This window comes from Drosophila hydei, unplaced genomic scaffold (assembly GCF_003285905.1).
Source record: "Drosophila hydei strain 15085-1641.00,03,60 unplaced genomic scaffold, DhydRS2 tig00000001-arrow-pilon, whole genome shotgun sequence".
Lineage (NCBI taxonomy): Eukaryota > Metazoa > Arthropoda > Insecta > Diptera > Drosophilidae > Drosophila > Drosophila hydei.
In genome coordinates, this window is record NW_022045643.1 from 7,158,636 (window position 1) to 7,178,013 (window position 19,378).

The window sequence follows — 19,378 nt, forward strand, 5'->3', positions numbered from 1 at the left end:
ATTTAAAATTTTAAGCATTATTTATTATATACGTGCTTATATAATTATTTATTTCTAGACCGCCAAAAGTCTTAGGCTCTACTCATTAAGTCTCTCAGCGATATTGAATCGAACTGAATTTAATTGAAGTTCCTCAAGTTGTTTTTATTTGCACATATTTCTCAATCTGCCCTGCCTTCAAGTGCCTTACACGTGCTGTAAAAAGTGTTTTACTTTATAACTTTCTTATAAAACCAGCTGTAGTTGATCTTCAAGCCAACAGTTGACAATCGAACATTTTGTGCATAAAGTGAATGATGTAAAGAGATATATTTGAAACATAAAAGGATGCAAACAACTTCCGTGCAGCAATAAAGATGAGATGTAAATTTATATTTGACGTAATTAACAAAGCAATAAACAGACACAAAAACAACATGCATACATTAAATAATTAACATATGTTCGATAAAAAACAAAGCAAAAGACGAAAAAAGCGCTGAGATTTATTAAAGCTGGAATTTGGTGACGAATGAATTCTTTTGGCTTCGTAAATATTAGGCAGCTGTCAAATATGTGTGTGTATCTGTGTGTGTGTGCGTATTGTAAATGTAAATCGCGATCGCGATTTAAAACGCCTGAAATGTTGAGGCATTGTTGTGGCGACTGCTCAATGTACGATCAGTTACGAGCCACGCAACACACACAATAGACACACTCGAGAAATAAAAGTAATAATAGTCGAAAAGCGACGACGGTGACGAAAGCATTTCGCGATAATGAAACGATAAAAGACATATGTTCGCTAGTCAACCGGGCTGGGTCTGAACATCGTTCTGCTGTGGCCTCTGGCATTGTGGGCGATTGTATATATGGGACAGTACGGCATAAGTGCTCCACTGAACAGCTGAGCCATCCGTTATCCGGTTACAGACGCTTATCGCTGTCGAACAGCCATCAAGCAACAAAGTCTTGCGTTTGCCAAAGACAAACTAATAGTTGCCCGTTTATATTGATGATAAGAGCAGGAATAAGACAAATAGAGCCCCCCAAATACACCTATTCATATGCTGATGAAAGGGACGGTCTCTTGAAACCGCTTCCATAACGACTTTGCAAATTAACAATAACACGTTTTATTTTTTGGTTTTTTGTTTTATGAACAGCATAATTAAAAACACCGACAGAAAAACAGAGAAGCAGCAAAACAAAAAATCACCGAAAAAAAAAAAACGAAGTGCCCGCAAAAACCAAAAAAGAATCGAGTTGTTTGTGCTTCTTCTGATTTGTGTGTCTGTGGCCGTAGAGATCGCGTCTACGTTTCGGGTCTCTGCTATTGGCGCCAAGCAAATATACATACACTCATATACTAACAATAAAAACGGAGAACGGAGAACGGAGAACCTCCCCCCACCCAAGTTGGAGCCTCGGCTAAAGCCATATAAAGCACCTCAACCAAAATGCCGCGTTCGCATTTCACTCGAAAGCATTGTCTAGCAATGACGGGCGGCTTAATTGCGTTTGCTGTGCTGATCTTGTGTTTTACACACTCCACGATCATCTCCGGCAAGATCACCGATCCCGGCACCGACGAGTCTACGCTTGAGCTGCTGCATGTGGTAAGTCCGAGAGCCAATCGCAAATCGACATCAAACAAAAAACAAAAAACAAAAATTATAAAACAGCTGTGCAGTAACAGCTGCGCTGATTGCACTGTCAAACAGGGCTTAAGCTGAAGAGCGCTTTACGTTTTTGTAGCTTAAATAGAGCTGATCAAACGATTCAGTTTGAGGCGAGCAGGTTTAACGGGCTTTAGATTTGTATTGGATATAAATGTGTTGAGCTTGATTAAGGCGAGGCATGTAGTAGGTGCGTACGTATTATTTATTTTGATTAGTTCTTATTATTGAATTAGTTAAATAGAAAATTCTTCTAGAACTCATAATTTGATAAAATTTCCAACTTACTTTTCAATCGAAATAACTTCTGAGCCCAAAGTTTGTGAGAATTTCAGTTAACTTCCAACTTTATTCAAATTATTTCCATAAACTATATCTTTCACTTCCAGCATTCAAAGCTCCTTCAGTTACCTTCTAAATTTACATTTTGGAGCTATTTTTAGCAACTTCCCCTCTTATTGAACTAATTCAGAATGCCCAGCTCAGGTGTTATTAGTAAGGTAATTATTATCGTCACGTTTGCCCAAGAAAAACCAGCTGATAATACAGAAATTCACTTTCAACGCATTGGCATTGAAAGTGAATGACATTTAGAGAAACAAAAACAAAACATTTTTGCTGATAAATAATCAGCATAATATGTTAACGCTGACACTTTGCAGTCCAGCTGCCTCGCTTGTGTAGGCCAGTGTCTCGATGTGTTTAATTACTGCATGGAATAATAAAAATTTAGTACGCTTCGAGCGTAGGTAATAGACGAATGTCGCGCGATAAGACCCAAGCTCGATGCGCATACAATAAATGTCACAGAAATAAGCAACATCAGAATGGAAAGTGAAGGCGTTCCGAAAGGTACCACGTTGATAATAGAAGTGTTTAGATGTGTTTAACTGCGATATCATAAGCTAAAACTGTGCACATTAAATCAAAGCAAATCAGTGTGACTCGTGTTGAATCAGCTGTTTTAATTGATCTATAATTGGATCATGCAAGTGTCTTATTAATAGAACAACATTGAGTAACGTGCGACGGGCTAACAGAATCGTTGCCAGTGATTGAAATTCTAAGTTCTATCATGAACTAACGAGCAGCCAACCGTGAAGTCATGTAAAAATTTACTATTAAGACATTGACTGTGAATATGTATATGTATATAAAATATATATGTAGGCATACATCCATATACGTTGTAAACGTTAATAGTTAATGTTAGAGATAGTCGCAGTTCGTGTTTCTTTATTTTTTTGTGAGAGAATAACTAAAAACTATAACAAAATTTTATATTTATATAGAAGTATATTAATATGTGCTATACTAATAAAATATATAGCTCGAAATCAAAAAAAAAATATATATAATCTATTTATATTAAAAAACATTTAGTTAGAATATAGCGTATATAAAAAATTAGTTTGTCGGAGAAAAACTACGAAACTATAAAATATTTTTATATTAATATAAACATTTTTGCACAAGGATCTAAACATATAAAATAATAAATTGTATATAACATAAATACATTTTATAGATATAAATATGTATTTTATATATACACATGTAATATGTATATATAATACATAATAATAAGCAAAAACTATAAAAATTTAAAAAATATTGGAATATAAAATTTATATAAAAGTATAAGCATTGACATATAATATATTAATTAAAATATTTAAAAAAAATCCCTAAGCTTATATATAAAAAACATACATTATAAAAAATCGAAAAAAAAGTTTATTCAAGTTAAATAAATTAAATATTCATCTAAAATTGCATTTACAAAAAAAAAAAAAAAACAACAAAAACAAAGCACACATCTCTACGTAATGTTTAATAAGATAATAACTTCTCTAATTACCTCGTAGAATTTTCATTTCATGCTTATGCACGTATCATGTGCTCAAAGCTATTTCAGTTTTGTTACACTTCACGCGTGTTTCTGGTATTTTTCATATATTCAATTGGTATTAATACATTTTAGTGCATTTTTCATCTCTCTCGTATTGCAAATGACAATAAATTGAGTTGAATTTCACTTATCACAACACGTACTCGGCGCTGTTTTGTACAAGCTCTCCAAACTGGTTCATAAATCTGCGCTGAGCATCATTTATGCCGCAAACAACAGCAAAAGCAAAAAGCCAAATCAATTTAAAACCAGCTACATGCCTAATTACAATTTTTTAGCTACTCGTTTCGGCCGACCAAATAGCAAACGAACTAAATGTAAAACCAGTTCACCAACCTTTTTGTTTATGGCCACGGCGCAAACTGCGACGCACTTTTGTTATATAAATAAGATTTGAAAACGTAGTCGAGCTCCAATATTGATGGTCTGAAAACCTAATTAACTGATATAGAGATTAGCAGACTCAGAGTCAGGGCCGAGGCGGCTGACCTTCAGGCTTATCAGCATACCGGCCACGCGTTATTCAAAGCGAATCACCAATACATCCGCATTTCTGTAATGCTAAGTGCATGAGCAGCTTGGAATTTAGCCTGCACGGGCTGGGCACTCACTTCAGACCCTCTCCTGCCGACATCATCTCTTATCAAAGTCGCGTGCGCTGTCATTTCTCCTGCCCATTGTTGTCGACGCACTCGACAAGGCTTCAATGACACTGGCTATAAATAGCGCGAATAAACAAGTGTAAACTGCTGTTTAGTGCTATTTTTAAACTAATTTGTTAATGATTTATGCACTTTAATAAATAGACAAATAGATTAGTGCATAGCTTAAATTTAAATCAGATTCTCATTTAATGCCATTTCAGCTCAGGCCTTAGCTAATTTAAGCAGCGTATGGAAATAAAAGTTAAAAACTTGTAACTAACACTGCATACATTTGTACGATTCTGTTTCTGCAGGTCTTTCGCCATGGACCACGCACACCGGCGGACACATATCCCCTGGATCCCCATGTAAACGAAACCTACTATCCATTTGGCTGGGGACAAGTAACAAATGTGAGTCGAGAATAAGTTGCAGCCAAACTTTTGCCCAAAAAATAGAGAAAAACTAAAAACAAAAAACTGAAATGTTGTGAAAAGAGAACCTCCATCTAGCCAGCTTTTCCGTTCAGCCCGAAAACCACGCAGCAAAGCATTTAAATAAATTGAAATGCAAATGTTTGTCGTGGCTGAGGAGAGCGAGTGAAAAGCGGGCGAGTGCGGGGTCGTCGTCTGTGTTGCATTAACATATACACATGCATATGTTTATGCAATTGCAAAAATGCAAGGCATTTATTATTTTATAACATTGCTACATGTATCTCTCTCTCTCTCTCTCTCTCTCTCTCGCGCGCTCTTCGTCTCTCTCTTGCTGTGTATATGTTTCTCTTTGTGGATTCGCCGGCTGTTGTCTCACGTGCCATCCGCCCATGCCATGTAATAAATCAACGCTCAGAATGGCAAACGCGAGCTGTTCAACATTGGAAGCTGGCTGCGTAAGCGTTATGGCAAATTCCTGGCACCCTACTACAGTCCCGATGTGAGTAACCCAACGCTAACGAACCACCAGACGCCCAACCCGCCCAGCTGGCATCGGGTGAAATGGGTGTCTGATAGTGCGGACGTTTACAAATTGCAAAGCTCAAGCGCGCGCTCGCCTCATCACTCAATTTCTTTTTAACGTTCTCGTTCTCTCGTCTCTCGTCTCTCGCCTTTCTGTAACATCTTTAGTTGGTGCACGCACAGGCGACGGGCGTGCCACGCACACACATGACCATGCAAACGGTGCTGGCCAGCTTCTTCCCACCCAAGGGCACGGCCATGGAGTGGAACAGCAAGTACAATTGGCAGCCCATTCCGGTGTTCTCGCAGGAGCTAAATGAGGATACGGTATGTCAACCAATCAATAATGATCCCATCATCAATTGATATTGATTTGTCATTCATTTCTCAGCGTCAAAAGTCTAAGGCTTAATTCGGCTGAGTTTCCTATTTACCCTTTTTTTTTTTTAAACGGCTCAAAAACTAATTTTATTGAGAAATGTGCTAAGCATTTGCTATGACAATATCAATTTGATTGCACTTGAGGCTTCAAATTTCTGTAGCTTTTCCTGTTCTGCTACTGAAATATTTACAGATTTGTTGACTGCCAGTTTGAGGCAAGTTAAGCAACACGGAAATTGATTTAATATATAAATATATAAATTCTTAAGGCTATTTAAGCTAACGAACGCAGAAAGAGTTTAGCTATCATTCATAAATTTCCAGAGGATATTTGATAGATTTTTAGCCAGGACTTTGGCCAGTTAGTTTTGGTCTTCTCCTACTTCTAGCAGATCTCTACCCAGACATTTAGTCAAATTAAAGTCAATTGTCATTTATTCCCTTGTTAAATCTTTAAATTAACAAACTCTCCTCTCTCTATCAATTGCCAGCTGCTGCTTGTGCGCACGCCTTGCCCGCGCTACTTCGAGGCGCTGCATGAGGTATACGAACTGCCCGAGGTCAAAAAGGAAATAGAGCCGTATCTGGATATGTTTAAGGAGCTGGCAGCACACACTGGCCTCAGTTTCAATGAGCCAGAAGATGTGCAATCGCTGTATCTCACATTGCTGGCGGAGCAGGAATGGGGTCTGGACTTGCCCGAGTGGACGAAGCAATATTTTCCCGAGAAAATGCAGTTTCTAACCGAGCAGAGCTATGTGTACAATGTGTATACGCCCGAGATGCAGAAGATCAAGGCGGGTCCATTCCTCAGCAAGATGTTCAACGAGATGCAGCAGAAGCGCAACGAAACGCTGAAGCCCGACAAGCGCAAGCTGTTTATTTATACGGGCCACGACTCGACTGTGGTGAATGTGCTGTCTGCGCTGAAGATCTGGGAGCGTCAGCTGCCACGCTACTCGGTCATGGCGCTGTTTGAGCTGCACAAGAACAAAGAGACCGGTGATTACTGGGTGGAGATTTATTTCCGCAATAATTCCAAGGCGCCGGCACAAAAGCTGACCGTGCCCGGCTGTGAGTTCCAGTGTCCATTGGATAAGCTGCTCGAGCTGGTCAAAGATGTGGTGCCCACCGAGGCGGATGCCAAGCGCTGCGATGCTCAAAACGAGCAATTCACAGAGCCGCCACTGCGTGGCCCATAGAGCGGCTAAGCTGGAAGTCGGCCAGTTTCCTTTGGAATCGAACGCGCGCTGCTATAACTCAGGGAGCTTAAAGTTAGTTAAGTCAACATTTTAGTTGTAAGTCAAACAGTTTATACTTATTATTAAAGATCGAGTCGGAATTGTCAGCTGTCGGGTGTTTGAGTTAGCGCCAGAACCAGCGCCTCATGTGGCAGCCAAGTTGGCTCATTTCCGCTTGTGGCGCCGCCATTGCCCAATAGGCCGCTTCCGTTTGCCTTTTGCCAGCTTCGCAAACAACTTCCGCACTTATTTTACCAGCTGAACCACAACCCGAACACCCTCCCTCCAGCTCTCTCGCTCTTGCTCTCTTTTTGTCGCTATCTCTATGTTGTGCTTTGTATCTTTGAATCTCGCCCGCCCTTTGGCTTTGCTCATTTTTGCCAAGAGGTGACATTTTTCGCATTGCGGTTTACCATAAACTATTTCATTGGGGAGTTGTTGTCTGTGTACATTAGCAGTGCTCCATGCTTGGCGCTTGCTGCTGGAGTTCCATGCATGGCATTGCCATTGCCCCTTCGCAACCCATTCAGTTCCACATTGTTTACCCTTGTGCGTTACCCCATCTGTCTTTCACTGTGTGCTCAACATTGGGCGCTCTCCCGCTCTCCCTCTCCCAGACAGAAATGTCTGCTATATGCACATATCTGTAAACTTTATTTGTCAACGGGACGCATATGTTGTGTGCTTGCCAAAAAAAAAGAAGAAAATAGAGGAAAAAATATTAAATAATGGAATCATATCCTGGCTTATATTCGCATTCGCGTTCGCATTCGCATTCGCATTGCTATCGTTGTCTGTTTGTTGTTGCATTTAATTTAGCTTAATTTGATTTTGGTGGGCAGAGAAAACGTTAGCAGCAAAGTTGCTTGACTTGAGTAAGAACTGATAAATCTTCAGGCATATGTGCACAGTTTGTGTTCTCTTATGATTAATGACAAGGCATTGCTGGAACGGAAGGATTGGGAAACCTATCATAGACAAAGGCGCACTAAAGTTCTTAATTTACTCTGCTGGAATCACTTTCAGTTGAGTTGGGAATGCAGTTAGTAGAAATCTTTCGCACCCAACTTTAATCAAACATGCCGCCATTGTAAGCTGGCCGAGTCCTGGCAATAAAATGCTAGAAAACCTTTTTTTGACAAATGAAACGTGCAACAAACAGGACGCTAAAGCAGCCGTAGAGAGCTACGTTCCAGGCCAAGCCTGAGCCAGTGCCAACAAAGATTTATGCATTTTGCAGTGTGTACGCTTTATGCGAAACTAAACGGCAAACAGTTTGAGTGAAGAAAGGCACTGGTTGCGCTTTGGCTTGGCTTGGCTTGGCTTGGCTAACCGAAGTCGGGCAAGGAATGGGCAAACATGTTTTGCATGTTGCATGCCTGGCAGTCAGCTTGGGTTGGCGCATAAGTCTATTGTGCCGCTTAATAGACTGAACTGTGCAGCAGGAGCTGGCTGGCAGCTGGCAAACATTTGTGCAGCTTATTAATATGCAGCCCATTTCAGTCGCACCAGCTATGGGAGATTAGACGAGAGCAGGTGTGGCAAGGTGCGAGCCAGCTACGGCCGACTATCGTCAATTTTATCTACTAGGCCAAGCGCAAAAGTTTTCCGTTCCGTATCGAAAAGTCGTTAGTAAGCTGACCACAAAAAGAGATGTGGGCAAAACGCAGTCGACAGTGCCGAGTTGCTCAGCCAAAGGTTTTATGTTTTAGTCGTCGTCGTCGGCGTGGTCGTTGCTGCAGTTGCAAGAACAAAAAAATTAAAGTTTTTCCAAAGACTTGCACTTAGCCTCAAAAGTTTTGTACACCAAAGTTTTGTGACTGAGCTTGTCCCTCGGTTCTCTAAGTAGATTTGTTACCCTGGCCATATGTCTGCAGCTAAAAAATGACTGTCTTGGGGGTGGCGAAAAACTTGCCACACCTCCATAAAGTAGCTGCATAATGGGCGTAATAACAATGCGAAATAAATATGTAAAGTCGAAAGTCTTTAATATTGCACAGCGTAAGGTATTCCCTAAGAAGCGAAAAGAAAATAAATTAATTGAAGAGGTAAAACTGTAATTTTGAAACTATATAGTTCGAACTATATTGTTCGATATACTTCAAATAATTCCATTCGACAAGTTTGTACAAAAAATATATACATTTTAAGCTAATAGACGATAAAAAACTTCTTCATACATATATTTATAAATATAGCTATGACATGAGGAAAGTGTGTAAATTCATAAAAAAAAACCTGCTTTTCACGGCAACCGTGATTATAGCTGCAATTTGCTTTTTCGTTGTATCCTGCTTTTCGGGCTATAGGCAGAAGAAACAAAGGGAGGAGAACGTCGTGATACACACCTTTATGGTAATAGTGTTGATGCTCGTGCTGTGCGACACAGTAAAATTTCTGTTATTGGCCATTGACAAGGCCTGGTGGCCACGTAACCGGGACAGCTATAGTGTTGATAGAACCGCAATTGTTCACACGCGAACCGATTATCTGAAGTTGAAAATAAGTATACTGCGCTCTCAGCTGGTGGCTACGGATAAGCATTGTGACGAGTCGCTGAACGTCGTCTATCAGGCGATTGCCAAAGACCTTTGGCTTTACGGCAAGTATTTCTTGCTGCTAATGTCCTTGGTGCTGGCAACGTATGATGGGCTACTCTATTACAATACCAGGCATATGCAAACGCTGTTTGTAAAAAATCAAACGCGCACCTGGGGACTGTCTAAAGTGCATACGTTTGATAACTTCTATACGTTTTTGGAGTCGGCATTAGTGTCGGCCTTTGAGCCGGAAGTGAGCAAGACTGGATGCAAAAGGTGGTTGTATGGTGATCATACAATCAGAGTGGGCGTGGTTCGACTGAGGCAGCTGCGTAGAAAACCGAATCATCACCTGGGCTGGGGGAGCCCAGAGTATGATGAAATTGAATATATGCCCAGATGGCAGTTGCCCTACGAGCGTAGGCCCTACACAGATAAATATTGGAAAATCTATGCACCCTGGCTACCCATGTATCCCATTCGTAGCACAAAGGAGAAAATCTTTATGAACTTTAATCATTATGGCTATGCCAACGAATTTCCAGAGCTCATCGGCTACGCAACGATGCTCGCAAGCACCTACAACAGCAGCATGAAGGTAATCGATTATTTGAGTAGCATGGATTGGCTTACACGGAAAGAAACATTGGCGATATTTATAGACTTTACGCTCTTCAATTTGGATTCAAACGTCTTCACCGTAGTCTCGCTGACCATTGAAGTGACGTCCTTTGGGACCCTTGAGATTGCTGCCGACTTTAACAGCGTCAAACTGCTTATTATTGACCACATTCAATCGATATTCATTGTAACTATACTCTTCCTTTATATCTTGGTTTTCATCGACTTTTCCAGGTCGGTTGTAATAATGCTTTGGTTTGAGCCCTCCAAGATTCGCAACATGTGGGTCCGGCTGGACCTATTTATCATCGCTCTGAATATTTTGCTGATCTGCTTGCTGATCACCCATGAAGTCCTGGTCTCCAGTCTGCTCGCGCAAATGGAGAATATCCATATACACATGTACCTCGACTTTAGGATTCTGGCGCGTCTGCATATGGCGTGCGTCGTTTTGTTGGGATTCCTTATCTGTTTCACAACGTTGCGGCTGTGGCGCGTCCTTCAGTTCGCCAGGGTATTTCAAATGATAACAGCCACGCTGTATGCGGCTTGGCAGGCATTGGCTAACATAGCGATGTTGATTTTTATATTTTTGGTTGGCTATGGCATGGCCAATGTCATTATAAACGGCAACTATTCCTTGTCATTTTCAACATTATCGAAGAGCATTGTCTCTTCGATGTGCTTCGCAGTTGGCTGTAGCCATCATATTGATCCCGCCGATCTTCTACATGGTGGCCGCATTCTTGGCATGATTCTATATAGTATTTTGGCCTTTTTTATTGTCATCTTGATGATGAACCTCTTTGCCTCGACAATCAATGATTTTTTTTGCAATGTCAGGAAGAAGCAAGATGAGAGACCCATACAAAATCAAATTACTTTCCTGCAGTTTCTAAAGGCTGAATATGCACCAACTCTGCGACTATTTGGTAAGCTGCCTTGCTTTAAGAGGGGCTACAAGCGGCGCAATCGCACAGTTCACGAGAATATTGAATTAATTTTGAACATTAAGCTAAAGGGATATATTCCAAAGACGACATACGATGCCTTACACCTTAAAGGTGACGGCAGTGAGGAAAACAGAGAAGATACGTTGAAGCACGAAAAGTACAAAGAATGCGTTGAACGGATGCACACGATAGCGGCTCTCATGAAAACTCAATTTGATTTGCTGGAACATATGCTCTTTAGGCCAGATGTGACAACTTCAGAGTCTACTGCTTCAAGCGAATCGTATACAGAATCGGGATCTGAAGAAAGCTTTACCTATACATAAAATAATAGAGATTTGTGGAAAATTGAGAATTTGTATTGAGATTTCGATGATATATTGAAGGCTTATATATATATATATATATAAATAAATGTATGTATGTACATAATGCTGCATGTTTGATCTTCTTATGCTAGAGACCCCAGAGCTTAAATTTGAATTAAAAAATGAATCTGCCTTTGCTTAGCATTTTCGATCCGAGTGGGCTACATATATTTTATGAAAGTCCCACTTACATTATTAGATATTCTCTGAGCTTAGAGCAACGTTTGGTATATCAAAAAGAATATAAATTATTTTAAGCAGCCGAACGAAAAGCCGGCATGAAGCCGTTAACCAAACGCACCATATTCATGTGGTTTACCGGAATCATCATCGCGATCACCATAATTTTAATGATTGTATTTTCGGGCTTTTATCATGAGACGACAAATGCGAAAAACGTATTTCTTTCTATAATCATCGTGCTGGTTTTCCAGTATATGGTGGCCGACCCAGTGAGGTTCATAATATTGGCTATTGATGCAAGCTTCTGGCCACAGAACATGACCAAGCCCACGAAGGAGGATGACCATGCTGAAAATTATAATCGTTTGGATTACCTGAAGCTGCGACTGAAGGCAACCAAACGTCAGATGCTGATCACCGAGCGTTACCGCAATGAGCAGCTAAATCTGGAGTATAAAAATATAATACAGGATCTATCTCTCTATGGTATATACTTTCTAATACTGACGGGAGTTGTGCTGGTCTCGCGTAACGAGCTGGGTTACTACAACTCAGCCTGTTTGAGGGAGCTGTTCATGTTTAATCACTCGATTTACATTGGTCTGAGTGAGGTCTATCACTTGAATCAATTGTTCAGTTTCATAGAGTCAACGCTGATCGATGCATTCGAGGGGGGTGACTCCTCGATAGGAGTCAGCATTTGGATCCACAGCGAACAGAATAAAATGTTGGGCGTGGTGCGGTTGCGCCAGCTCCGCTTGAGCAAGGAACAGTACGGTTTCAGCAAGCCCATATATACCGAAGAGTACTACAAGCCCGCGTGGCAGTTGCCCTACCAGCGATACCATTATGATGACAAATATTGGCGCGTCTACGACCCCTGGATACCCCTGGAGGAGAAAGATCTCACGGCGTATGTCGTACTCAATTTCAACCACCATGGCGAATTGCACAACTATCCAGAGCTAAAAGGCTACGTTGCTTTGCTCGGCCGCTCCAGGCAGAACAGCCGGAAGATACTTCAGTTCCTGACAGATTACAATTGGCTAACATACAATACATCCGCCGTCTTTATGGACTTTACGCTCTACAACATAGACGCCGATATGTTCAGCGTGTGCACATTGCGTGTGGAGCAAACGCCCTTTGGCGGCATTATACCCAATATGAACTGTGAGAGTGTACGGCTGATTGGTGATAATTTGCAGACGCCCTACACGCAGTTGCTGATTCTGCTCATCTATTTGATAACGTTCCTTCAGTTCATTCACACGTTCTGCGTACAAATTTGGTATGACATAAGCAAATTACATAGCATTTGGTATAAGTTGGATCTGTTAATCATCGTGCTGAATCTCGTTCTGACTGCCATGATTCTGCTGCGTGGATCAACTGTATTCCGAATGCTGAAGAGATTGGAGGGCGCCAATAAGCTTGAGTTTCTCGACTTTCGCATTCCGGCACGCCTCTATGTGCTCTGCAATGTATTGTGTGGATTTCTGATCTGCGCCACCACGTTGCGTCTGTGGAAGGTGATGCAGTTCGCCAGGGTATTTCAGATATTCACACGAACTTTGTCTTTGGCATGGACGCCACTGATCACCACTTTCCTGGCCATTCTGATATTTCTAGGGGCATACGGCGTAGCCATAAACACCATCAACGGCAACCACAGCTCTCACTTTGTTTATATGTTGACAAGTGTCATATCGGTCATGTGTTTCTCATTTGGCTTTAGCAATGAAATCCAACCGTTTGATCTGTTCCATGGGGGTGTAGCCGTGGGCGTAACTTTGTATGCGACAATGGGATTTGTGGTTTCTGTACTGCTCATGAATGTGTTCTCCACACTGATCAATAGCTATTTCATTGAAGCCAAGAAGCATGGTGATGCCAAATTCAAGCAACAAATAACATTTCTCCAGTTTTTGCGCGTCGAGTTCGACGATCTGATCTCATTCATCTGCCAAAAAAAGATGTATAACGGGGATGGGCGCACCGTCTCGGAAAACGTGAAAATTATACTGGATAAGCGCGATAAGAAGTATGCCCGACTCAAGATGAAACGTGAAAAGGAAGAACACTTTCTGCAGGTCGAATACAGAGAACGAATCGAACGTACTTATTCTATCTCACTCATTTTGAATATACAAATGGAGATGCTGGACATAATATTGTTTGATGACGACATTACAATGCATAAGTTACGCAGATCAGGGGAAAAGCAGGAGCCTGATCCACAAGATAGCATTGTATAAGCCGTCGACGGCTGGGCACCAACGAGGATATATTTTATAATTGCAGTTTATAGTTTTGTGTGTTGATGTTTTTCATTTTCCATTTAATTTTAGTTTGTTTCCGTTTTGTTCTTTTGCGACTTCACAAATAAATAATTATGCGCAAACAGAGAGAAGTTTCGACTTGAAAAGGCTTTTAGGGCAATTTGGTGATGGCTTTGTTGGACTTGTTTGCGAAAACTTGCGGAACCTGAGCCTGGCTGTGGTCCAAAACGGAATGACTTATAAGTAGCGCAGCATTTCGAGAGCATTTCGAGAGCTCTAACAATTGTTATAGGTTAGCAAATAAAAATTTAATACCTCATGCTTTTAGGCTGCCGTTACTGCTGCCGAAAACTATTTGTGCTGCTCAGTTTTGTGTAATCGGAGGAGGCTGCAGTTATTGTTAGGGCTCGCACTAAAAAAGTTTTACAAACATTTTTGACCAACAGCAAATGTAGCTAAACTAAACAATTGCGAGCGGCGCTAAACTTTTGCCCACCCGCCTTCGCCTGCGGCCTCCTGCCTGCCCCTCGCTGCAGACAGTCTGTCTGCAAGTTTTTTGGTGCATAATGTGTGTGCCTGCAGAGGTACATACATATGCGCATGTCACTTGGGAGGATTGTGTAAACTTTTATAATTATTAGCAACAAATGAGCAGTGACAGAGCACTTTTGCAGTCACTGTAACTTTGGCCAGACGGCAGAGACAACATTTCGTGCCATTCCCAGTTGCAAACACAAAAATCACAAATGATTCCTGCCCGCTCAGGCTCAATATAAAAGTTTTAACTACCTGACTATTCGTACATCTCTCTGTGCGTGTGTGTGTGCCAGACACTAAGAAATAGTGTCCCAATCAAAAGTCCTATAAAGTTTTAAATGCTTTAAGTGGGGGCGGAGCGCAAAAATAAAAAAACTTTCTAATGCCAGTCCGAGTCGAGGAAGTTTTTATGGAATGTTTTTTTGAACAGTGCATTAAATGCATGTTAACATATTTTGATGCCAACTTTAAATTGTTTAAATATGTAAACATGCATATTTAGAAATAAGACTGCTAGAGTAGACGACAAACTGCAATAGAAGCAATCTGATGTAAATGTTGCTAGACAAAAGGAAACTCAAGTTGATGGAAAATTGATGCTGCAGAAATTATTTGCAGTGCTTAAAAGGCACTGAAGTCTATATAGCTATAAATGAATATATATATAAATATATATGTACTTATTATATTATTAATATAAAATCTTAAGTTTTATAGTTTCAACTTTATAATTCGACGCTTAGCTCAATTGAGTGTCAACAAGTGAACTGATTTTATAGCAATTGATTGATTGATTAGTCAACACTAGTTTTTTTTGGTGCATTGGCCTTTTGCAGTACTTTTGAACACTTTCACATGCCAAAATTAATTGAAGTGCCTTAGCTGTTCGCATTTTATTGCCATGACTCGGAAATCGAAGAAAAAGCATAAAAAGCTTTCCAAACAACCCATGCCAGACGGCATCGATGTTTGTAATGAACAGCAGCAGTATTTGCTGAGTAACGAAAATGTCGAGCATAAGAAATCTAAGCACAGGCAGCACCACAAGAAGCACAGCAAGCGGCACAAGGGCAAGCACAAGCACAAGCAGTCCGTGCCGGAAAAGCCGGTAGATGCAGTGCCAAATCCGGAGCCAATATCGCAGCCAGAGGCGGAGCTTAAAGTGGAGACAGAATCGGAGCAGGAAGCAGCGGCCATCGAGGTGCTAGCCGACGAGCCAGAAGCAGAGTAAGTTTTCAGATAGCAAATTTTATGGAACATGAATTTAAGAATAAATTTGATTCGAATAGAAACTCAAATTGGTGGAACTTTGATCAATGTCTGCCCGTTGGCTACAATTTCGGTAATGCAACGCTCAATTTTAATCTGCCAGGTGTTGAGCCGATCGATGTCGGCCAACCAGTTCGCGACTATTCGACCTATATAATTCCCAAGCTGAAGAGCAAACAACAGCTGGTGTATTCGAATAATTCCGAAACGTTCGTTGACGAAGTGTCACCCATTAATACTGTGGATTGGATGCACGACCAGAACTTCAAGCTGTTGTCGCCCATAAAGAAGAGCGATATCGACTATTTGCCCACATCGGAGGACATTTGGGTCAGCTACAAAGCGGCGAAGATGGGCGCCACGCCCGAGTGGCCAGTTTGCTGTATCCACAATATGTCAAGTCCAAGTGAAATACGCGAAAGTATTTCGAGTCCAGTGAAACAAGAAACTGCTCAGCCCAGCCATGAGACTAACATCGATCAGATCATTGCGTGCCTCGACCAAGACAACTCTCAAAGCAACGCCGAAGTGAAGGAGGAGCTAGAAAAGGACGAGAACGGCGCCAGTCTCTCGTGCATGGAATGGGAGAGCCTTGATCTTAGCCTGGACGAGGAGCGCAGCTTGTTGGACTTCCTCAAGTCAAAGCGTTTGCATACTCCACTTAGCGACATTAAAACCTTTGAAATGCTCCTGAGCATGGCCAGAAATGAGGAGAGCAGAGATGCACTGCGTGATTTGTTAAGGCCCAAAATATTACTGCAGCTGAGGCCAGGCAAGGCGCTAAAGGCAGCCACTAGAGAAGCACAAGATGCGTCCACGGAACTTGACCGGAAGGTACTGCAGCGAGGAACAGAACCTGTCGACATTTCTAATATGGTGCCACATGTGATGATCAACAATGAGGACCTGCAGAAGGCCATCGATTCGATAACTATTGTGGACCAAACGCAGGAGCAGCTGCAGCAGATAAATTTGAATAGGAACGACTTGATTATATTGGAGGACCGAACGTTGTTGGATGTGGAGAAACCGCCCATCAGCCAGAGAGATGATCAGTCCTTGATCGTCAACGTGGAAAAGCTGCCGCCGCTGGTGGCAGCGCCCAAGGAGGATGCCGTGCAACAGTGGCTGCAGCAGCTGGGCCAAGATCTCTCGCGAGTGGTGCAAAGCCGGCTCGACTCGATGCCCAACAGCGAGCACTCCAACGCAGACCCAGTCGATTTCGAAGCAAAGATCAGCGAGTGCGGGCTGCTGCAGCCCAAGGGCAAGGCACAGGCGCCTATGTCAGACTTAGAGAAAAGTCTTGGCCAGTGGGAGAACAGCTACAAGCGTAGATTGGATGACTTTGAGGACATTATTGACCACAATATGACCGAGTTTCGTGATCCGCAGGGCAAGCGACTGCGCACCAAATGGCTAAATGAGCCCGGCAAAAAGAATCTGGATAGCCTAAAGCGTGTCCTGCAAATGCCTGCGCTGCCCACACATCTCGACCAGCGGCTGCAGCAGTTGCGTATCTTGAGGCAGCCGACCAAGCGCAAAGTCGAGCGCACCAATATGCCAATCGAAATGAAGATGGTCCGCATGTATAGCACGTTGCAGGCGAACTGCACCATAGACATGAATCAGCTAGCCCTGGAGCTGGATAATACGATCTACAATACCGATATTCAGGTGCTGCAGAGGAGCTATGAGGCCGGCCACGTGGCTTGGATTTGGGAGAACGGCAGCATACTGATCAGCAATGCTCGGAGCAAAGCCCTACTCATGGACACCCAGAAGAGTCTGCTGACCAAGATTCTAGGCGACGCGGAGACCATCAATCTGGCTCAGCACAATGCCCTGCACTCGCAAGTGATACACATCGCCCAGTTTGCGTGGCAGATCTGCATTGAGGAGTTCAGTCAAACGTATGCCTTGAGCAGTGAAACGGTGCAGGACAGCTTGAGATATGCCTACTATGTGAACAAGAGCATACCCGGTGTTGCGGCTAAGGTCTACGAGTCTGGTGCGATTCAAGTGTTCGCCATGACTGCAGCGCTGGCCGATGGAATGCTGGAGAAACTTTACCTAATCACGGCCAATCATCGCAAGCCAAAGACAACAATTATACCAAAGCCAAAGCCCGAATGCCATGGAACATTCATACCACTCTTTCCCACTTGATTAGTTATCTTTGAGATTCGTCTAATATGCACTTTATTGTCCTCAACGACTACCCAATAAACAATTATTCAAAGACAATCCCTGTACTCTTTAAGTCCGAGTCGAAGAGATTCGCTGTGCTTGCAAAGAGCGCGCTGAATGGAAAGTAAAGCCAAAAGCTCGCTCTCTCTCTGTCTCTCTCTTGCCTTGTGCCGAGCACGTTAGCTTTTCGCAGCTGGCTGCTGGCTGCTAGCAGGCAGCCCGCAGCGCTTTTTGGGTTAAAGTTGGGTCATAAAATATGCCGTACTACGGACAACAGGATTTGCGGAGCGCAGGAATTTAATTCATAAGTTAAGTGGCGTGTCCTCGGCCGTATATAGCCAAGGTTAAGTGTGGCTCGCTGCAGCGAAACACGTCAGCACCGACAGACCGAGCGAGTAAGCGAGCGAGTCCTGTCCTGTCCTGACTCCCGATTCCTGTCGCCCACTCGCTCAACACCCAAAGCGTGTGGGTGTTATTGCTTTTGCCCCAGAGTGGCTGCCACTTCTGCCATATTTTTCTTTTAAGGTTTTGCTGCTTGAACACGAAACCGCATACCCCAGAAGCAGAAGACCGCTCCAGCACAACCTCAACAATTGCCTGGAAACATAATACATGGCTCATTCATTGTCTGGATTTTGGCTGAACTTTGCTTGCTTTGGCCATTGTCTTCAGAGCTAAAATCGTTTTGATTGAATCCGTTTGACAGTGTGTGAGAGCGCGACAAACAAATTAAGCAAACGACACCGTGAACCGAGGCCCTGACCAACGGTGGCAATAACAACAATAACATAATCAGGCCTTGTCACGCCCACAGCTAATGCAAATGCCGCCCCAATCCCTGGCGATGATTTGCATAAAGAAATAACCCAAAAGTCGGCTGGGAAAATTGTTAAGGCCTCGCTGACCTTTTGTATGCCAATTCAAATAGGCACATGCCCCACCTTCCAGCTGCCCCTCTTTCGCTGTTTATCAACCTTTTTTATTTGCTTGACACGTTTCAAGCCAGGCAACCCACTCGACACCTACAAATAAACAAAAAGCAATGCAGCAAATATTGTAGTAATCAAAAATGCAAATGTCACTACGTGAATTGTAAAATATCTTCGTTTTCTTTTTTTTTACTTTTTTTTTTTTATTTTTGTACAGATGCTAGTGACTGGGACTACGGCAGCATAACCCGGGGATAGCCATAAATCTGCTCACAATTGAAGAGCACATTAATTCCACTCGCAGTTGTTTATCACAAAAAGTTAATTGCTTTCCCGTGCTCTCTATTAATTATATTCCATAATTTGTTTAGCCTAATTAGCGACAGGCAGATGAACGGGACGTCGCCTCAGCAAGGACGTTAGCTCGGCCAAAGGTTGGAGTGGGCACGATTTTGACTGGGTAATTAGGAATGTCTCTGACTATAAACTGAATTTTGCAATTAGGTCATTGAAAGTACATTTATATATATATATATATTATGTATTATATATATATTTTTGTGAGCTGTGTATTAATGAAGTTGATTTTAGAAATATTTAGAAATATTTTAATTAAGTCTTAGTGCGATGAAACTTAGTTAAATTGAGCCTAGACTTGTGCTGCAACAAATAAAGAGCAATTGTGTTAATTAACAGAGGAATCAGCTATATTTA

At 42.1% G+C, this 19,378-nt stretch overlaps 4 protein-coding genes across 4 annotated transcripts; all 4 read left to right on the forward strand.

The window, feature by feature from the left end:
* The first annotated feature begins 1,424 nt into the window (after positions 1 to 1,424).
* Positions 1,425 to 6,902, forward strand: LOC111605084 (venom acid phosphatase Acph-1). Its single transcript, XM_023323420.2, has 5 exons — positions 1,425 to 1,598; positions 4,529 to 4,627; positions 5,067 to 5,150; positions 5,342 to 5,500; positions 6,046 to 6,902. Exons 1-5 carry the CDS (start codon positions 1,440 to 1,442, stop codon positions 6,754 to 6,756), a joined length of 1,212 nt encoding a protein of 403 aa, XP_023179188.2. The 5' UTR covers positions 1,425 to 1,439; the 3' UTR covers positions 6,757 to 6,902.
* Positions 6,903 to 8,907: 2,005 nt separating this feature from the next.
* LOC111605083 (polycystic kidney disease 2-like 2 protein) lies at positions 8,908 to 11,292 on the forward strand. The gene has a single exon (XM_023323419.2). The coding sequence runs from the start codon at positions 9,001 to 9,003 to the stop codon at positions 11,233 to 11,235; it is 2,235 nt and encodes a 744-aa protein (XP_023179187.2). The 5' UTR covers positions 8,908 to 9,000; the 3' UTR covers positions 11,236 to 11,292.
* Positions 11,293 to 11,446: 154 nt separating this feature from the next.
* Positions 11,447 to 13,773, forward strand: LOC111605075 (polycystin-2-like). Its single transcript, XM_023323409.2, has one exon. It carries the CDS (start codon positions 11,556 to 11,558, stop codon positions 13,716 to 13,718), a length of 2,163 nt encoding a protein of 720 aa, XP_023179177.2. The 5' UTR covers positions 11,447 to 11,555; the 3' UTR covers positions 13,719 to 13,773.
* A 1,302-nt stretch (positions 13,774 to 15,075) lies between these two features.
* Positions 15,076 to 17,784, forward strand: LOC111605076. The gene is made up of 2 exons (XM_023323410.2): positions 15,076 to 15,506; positions 15,569 to 17,784. The coding sequence occupies exons 1-2, from the start codon at positions 15,181 to 15,183 to the stop codon at positions 17,712 to 17,714; spliced, it is 2,472 nt and encodes an 823-aa protein (XP_023179178.2). The 5' UTR covers positions 15,076 to 15,180; the 3' UTR covers positions 17,715 to 17,784.
* Positions 17,785 to 19,378: the final 1,594 nt, after the last annotated feature.

What these genes read in the sequence shown, in the direction of transcription:
- LOC111605083 (XM_023323419.2), top strand. Translation starts at nt 9,001, where the DNA reads ATGAGGAAAGTGTGTAAATTCATAAAAAAAAACCTGCTTTTCACGGCA.
- LOC111605075 (XM_023323409.2), top strand. Translation starts at nt 11,556, where the DNA reads ATGAAGCCGTTAACCAAACGCACCATATTCATGTGGTTTACCGGAATC.
- LOC111605084 (XM_023323420.2), top strand. Translation starts at nt 1,440, where the DNA reads ATGCCGCGTTCGCATTTCACTCGAAAGCATTGTCTAGCAATGACGGGC. An exon ending in CACCCTACTACAGTCCCGAT is followed by an intron (nt 5,151 to 5,341) that starts GTGAGTAACCCA and finishes TAACATCTTTAG; the next exon opens with TTGGTGCACGCACAGGCGAC. An exon ending in AGGAGCTAAATGAGGATACG is followed by an intron (nt 5,501 to 6,045) that starts GTATGTCAACCA and finishes ATCAATTGCCAG; the next exon opens with CTGCTGCTTGTGCGCACGCC.
- LOC111605076 (XM_023323410.2), top strand. Translation starts at nt 15,181, where the DNA reads ATGACTCGGAAATCGAAGAAAAAGCATAAAAAGCTTTCCAAACAACCC. An exon ending in GCCGACGAGCCAGAAGCAGA is followed by an intron (nt 15,507 to 15,568) that starts GTAAGTTTTCAG and finishes TGATTCGAATAG; the next exon opens with AAACTCAAATTGGTGGAACT.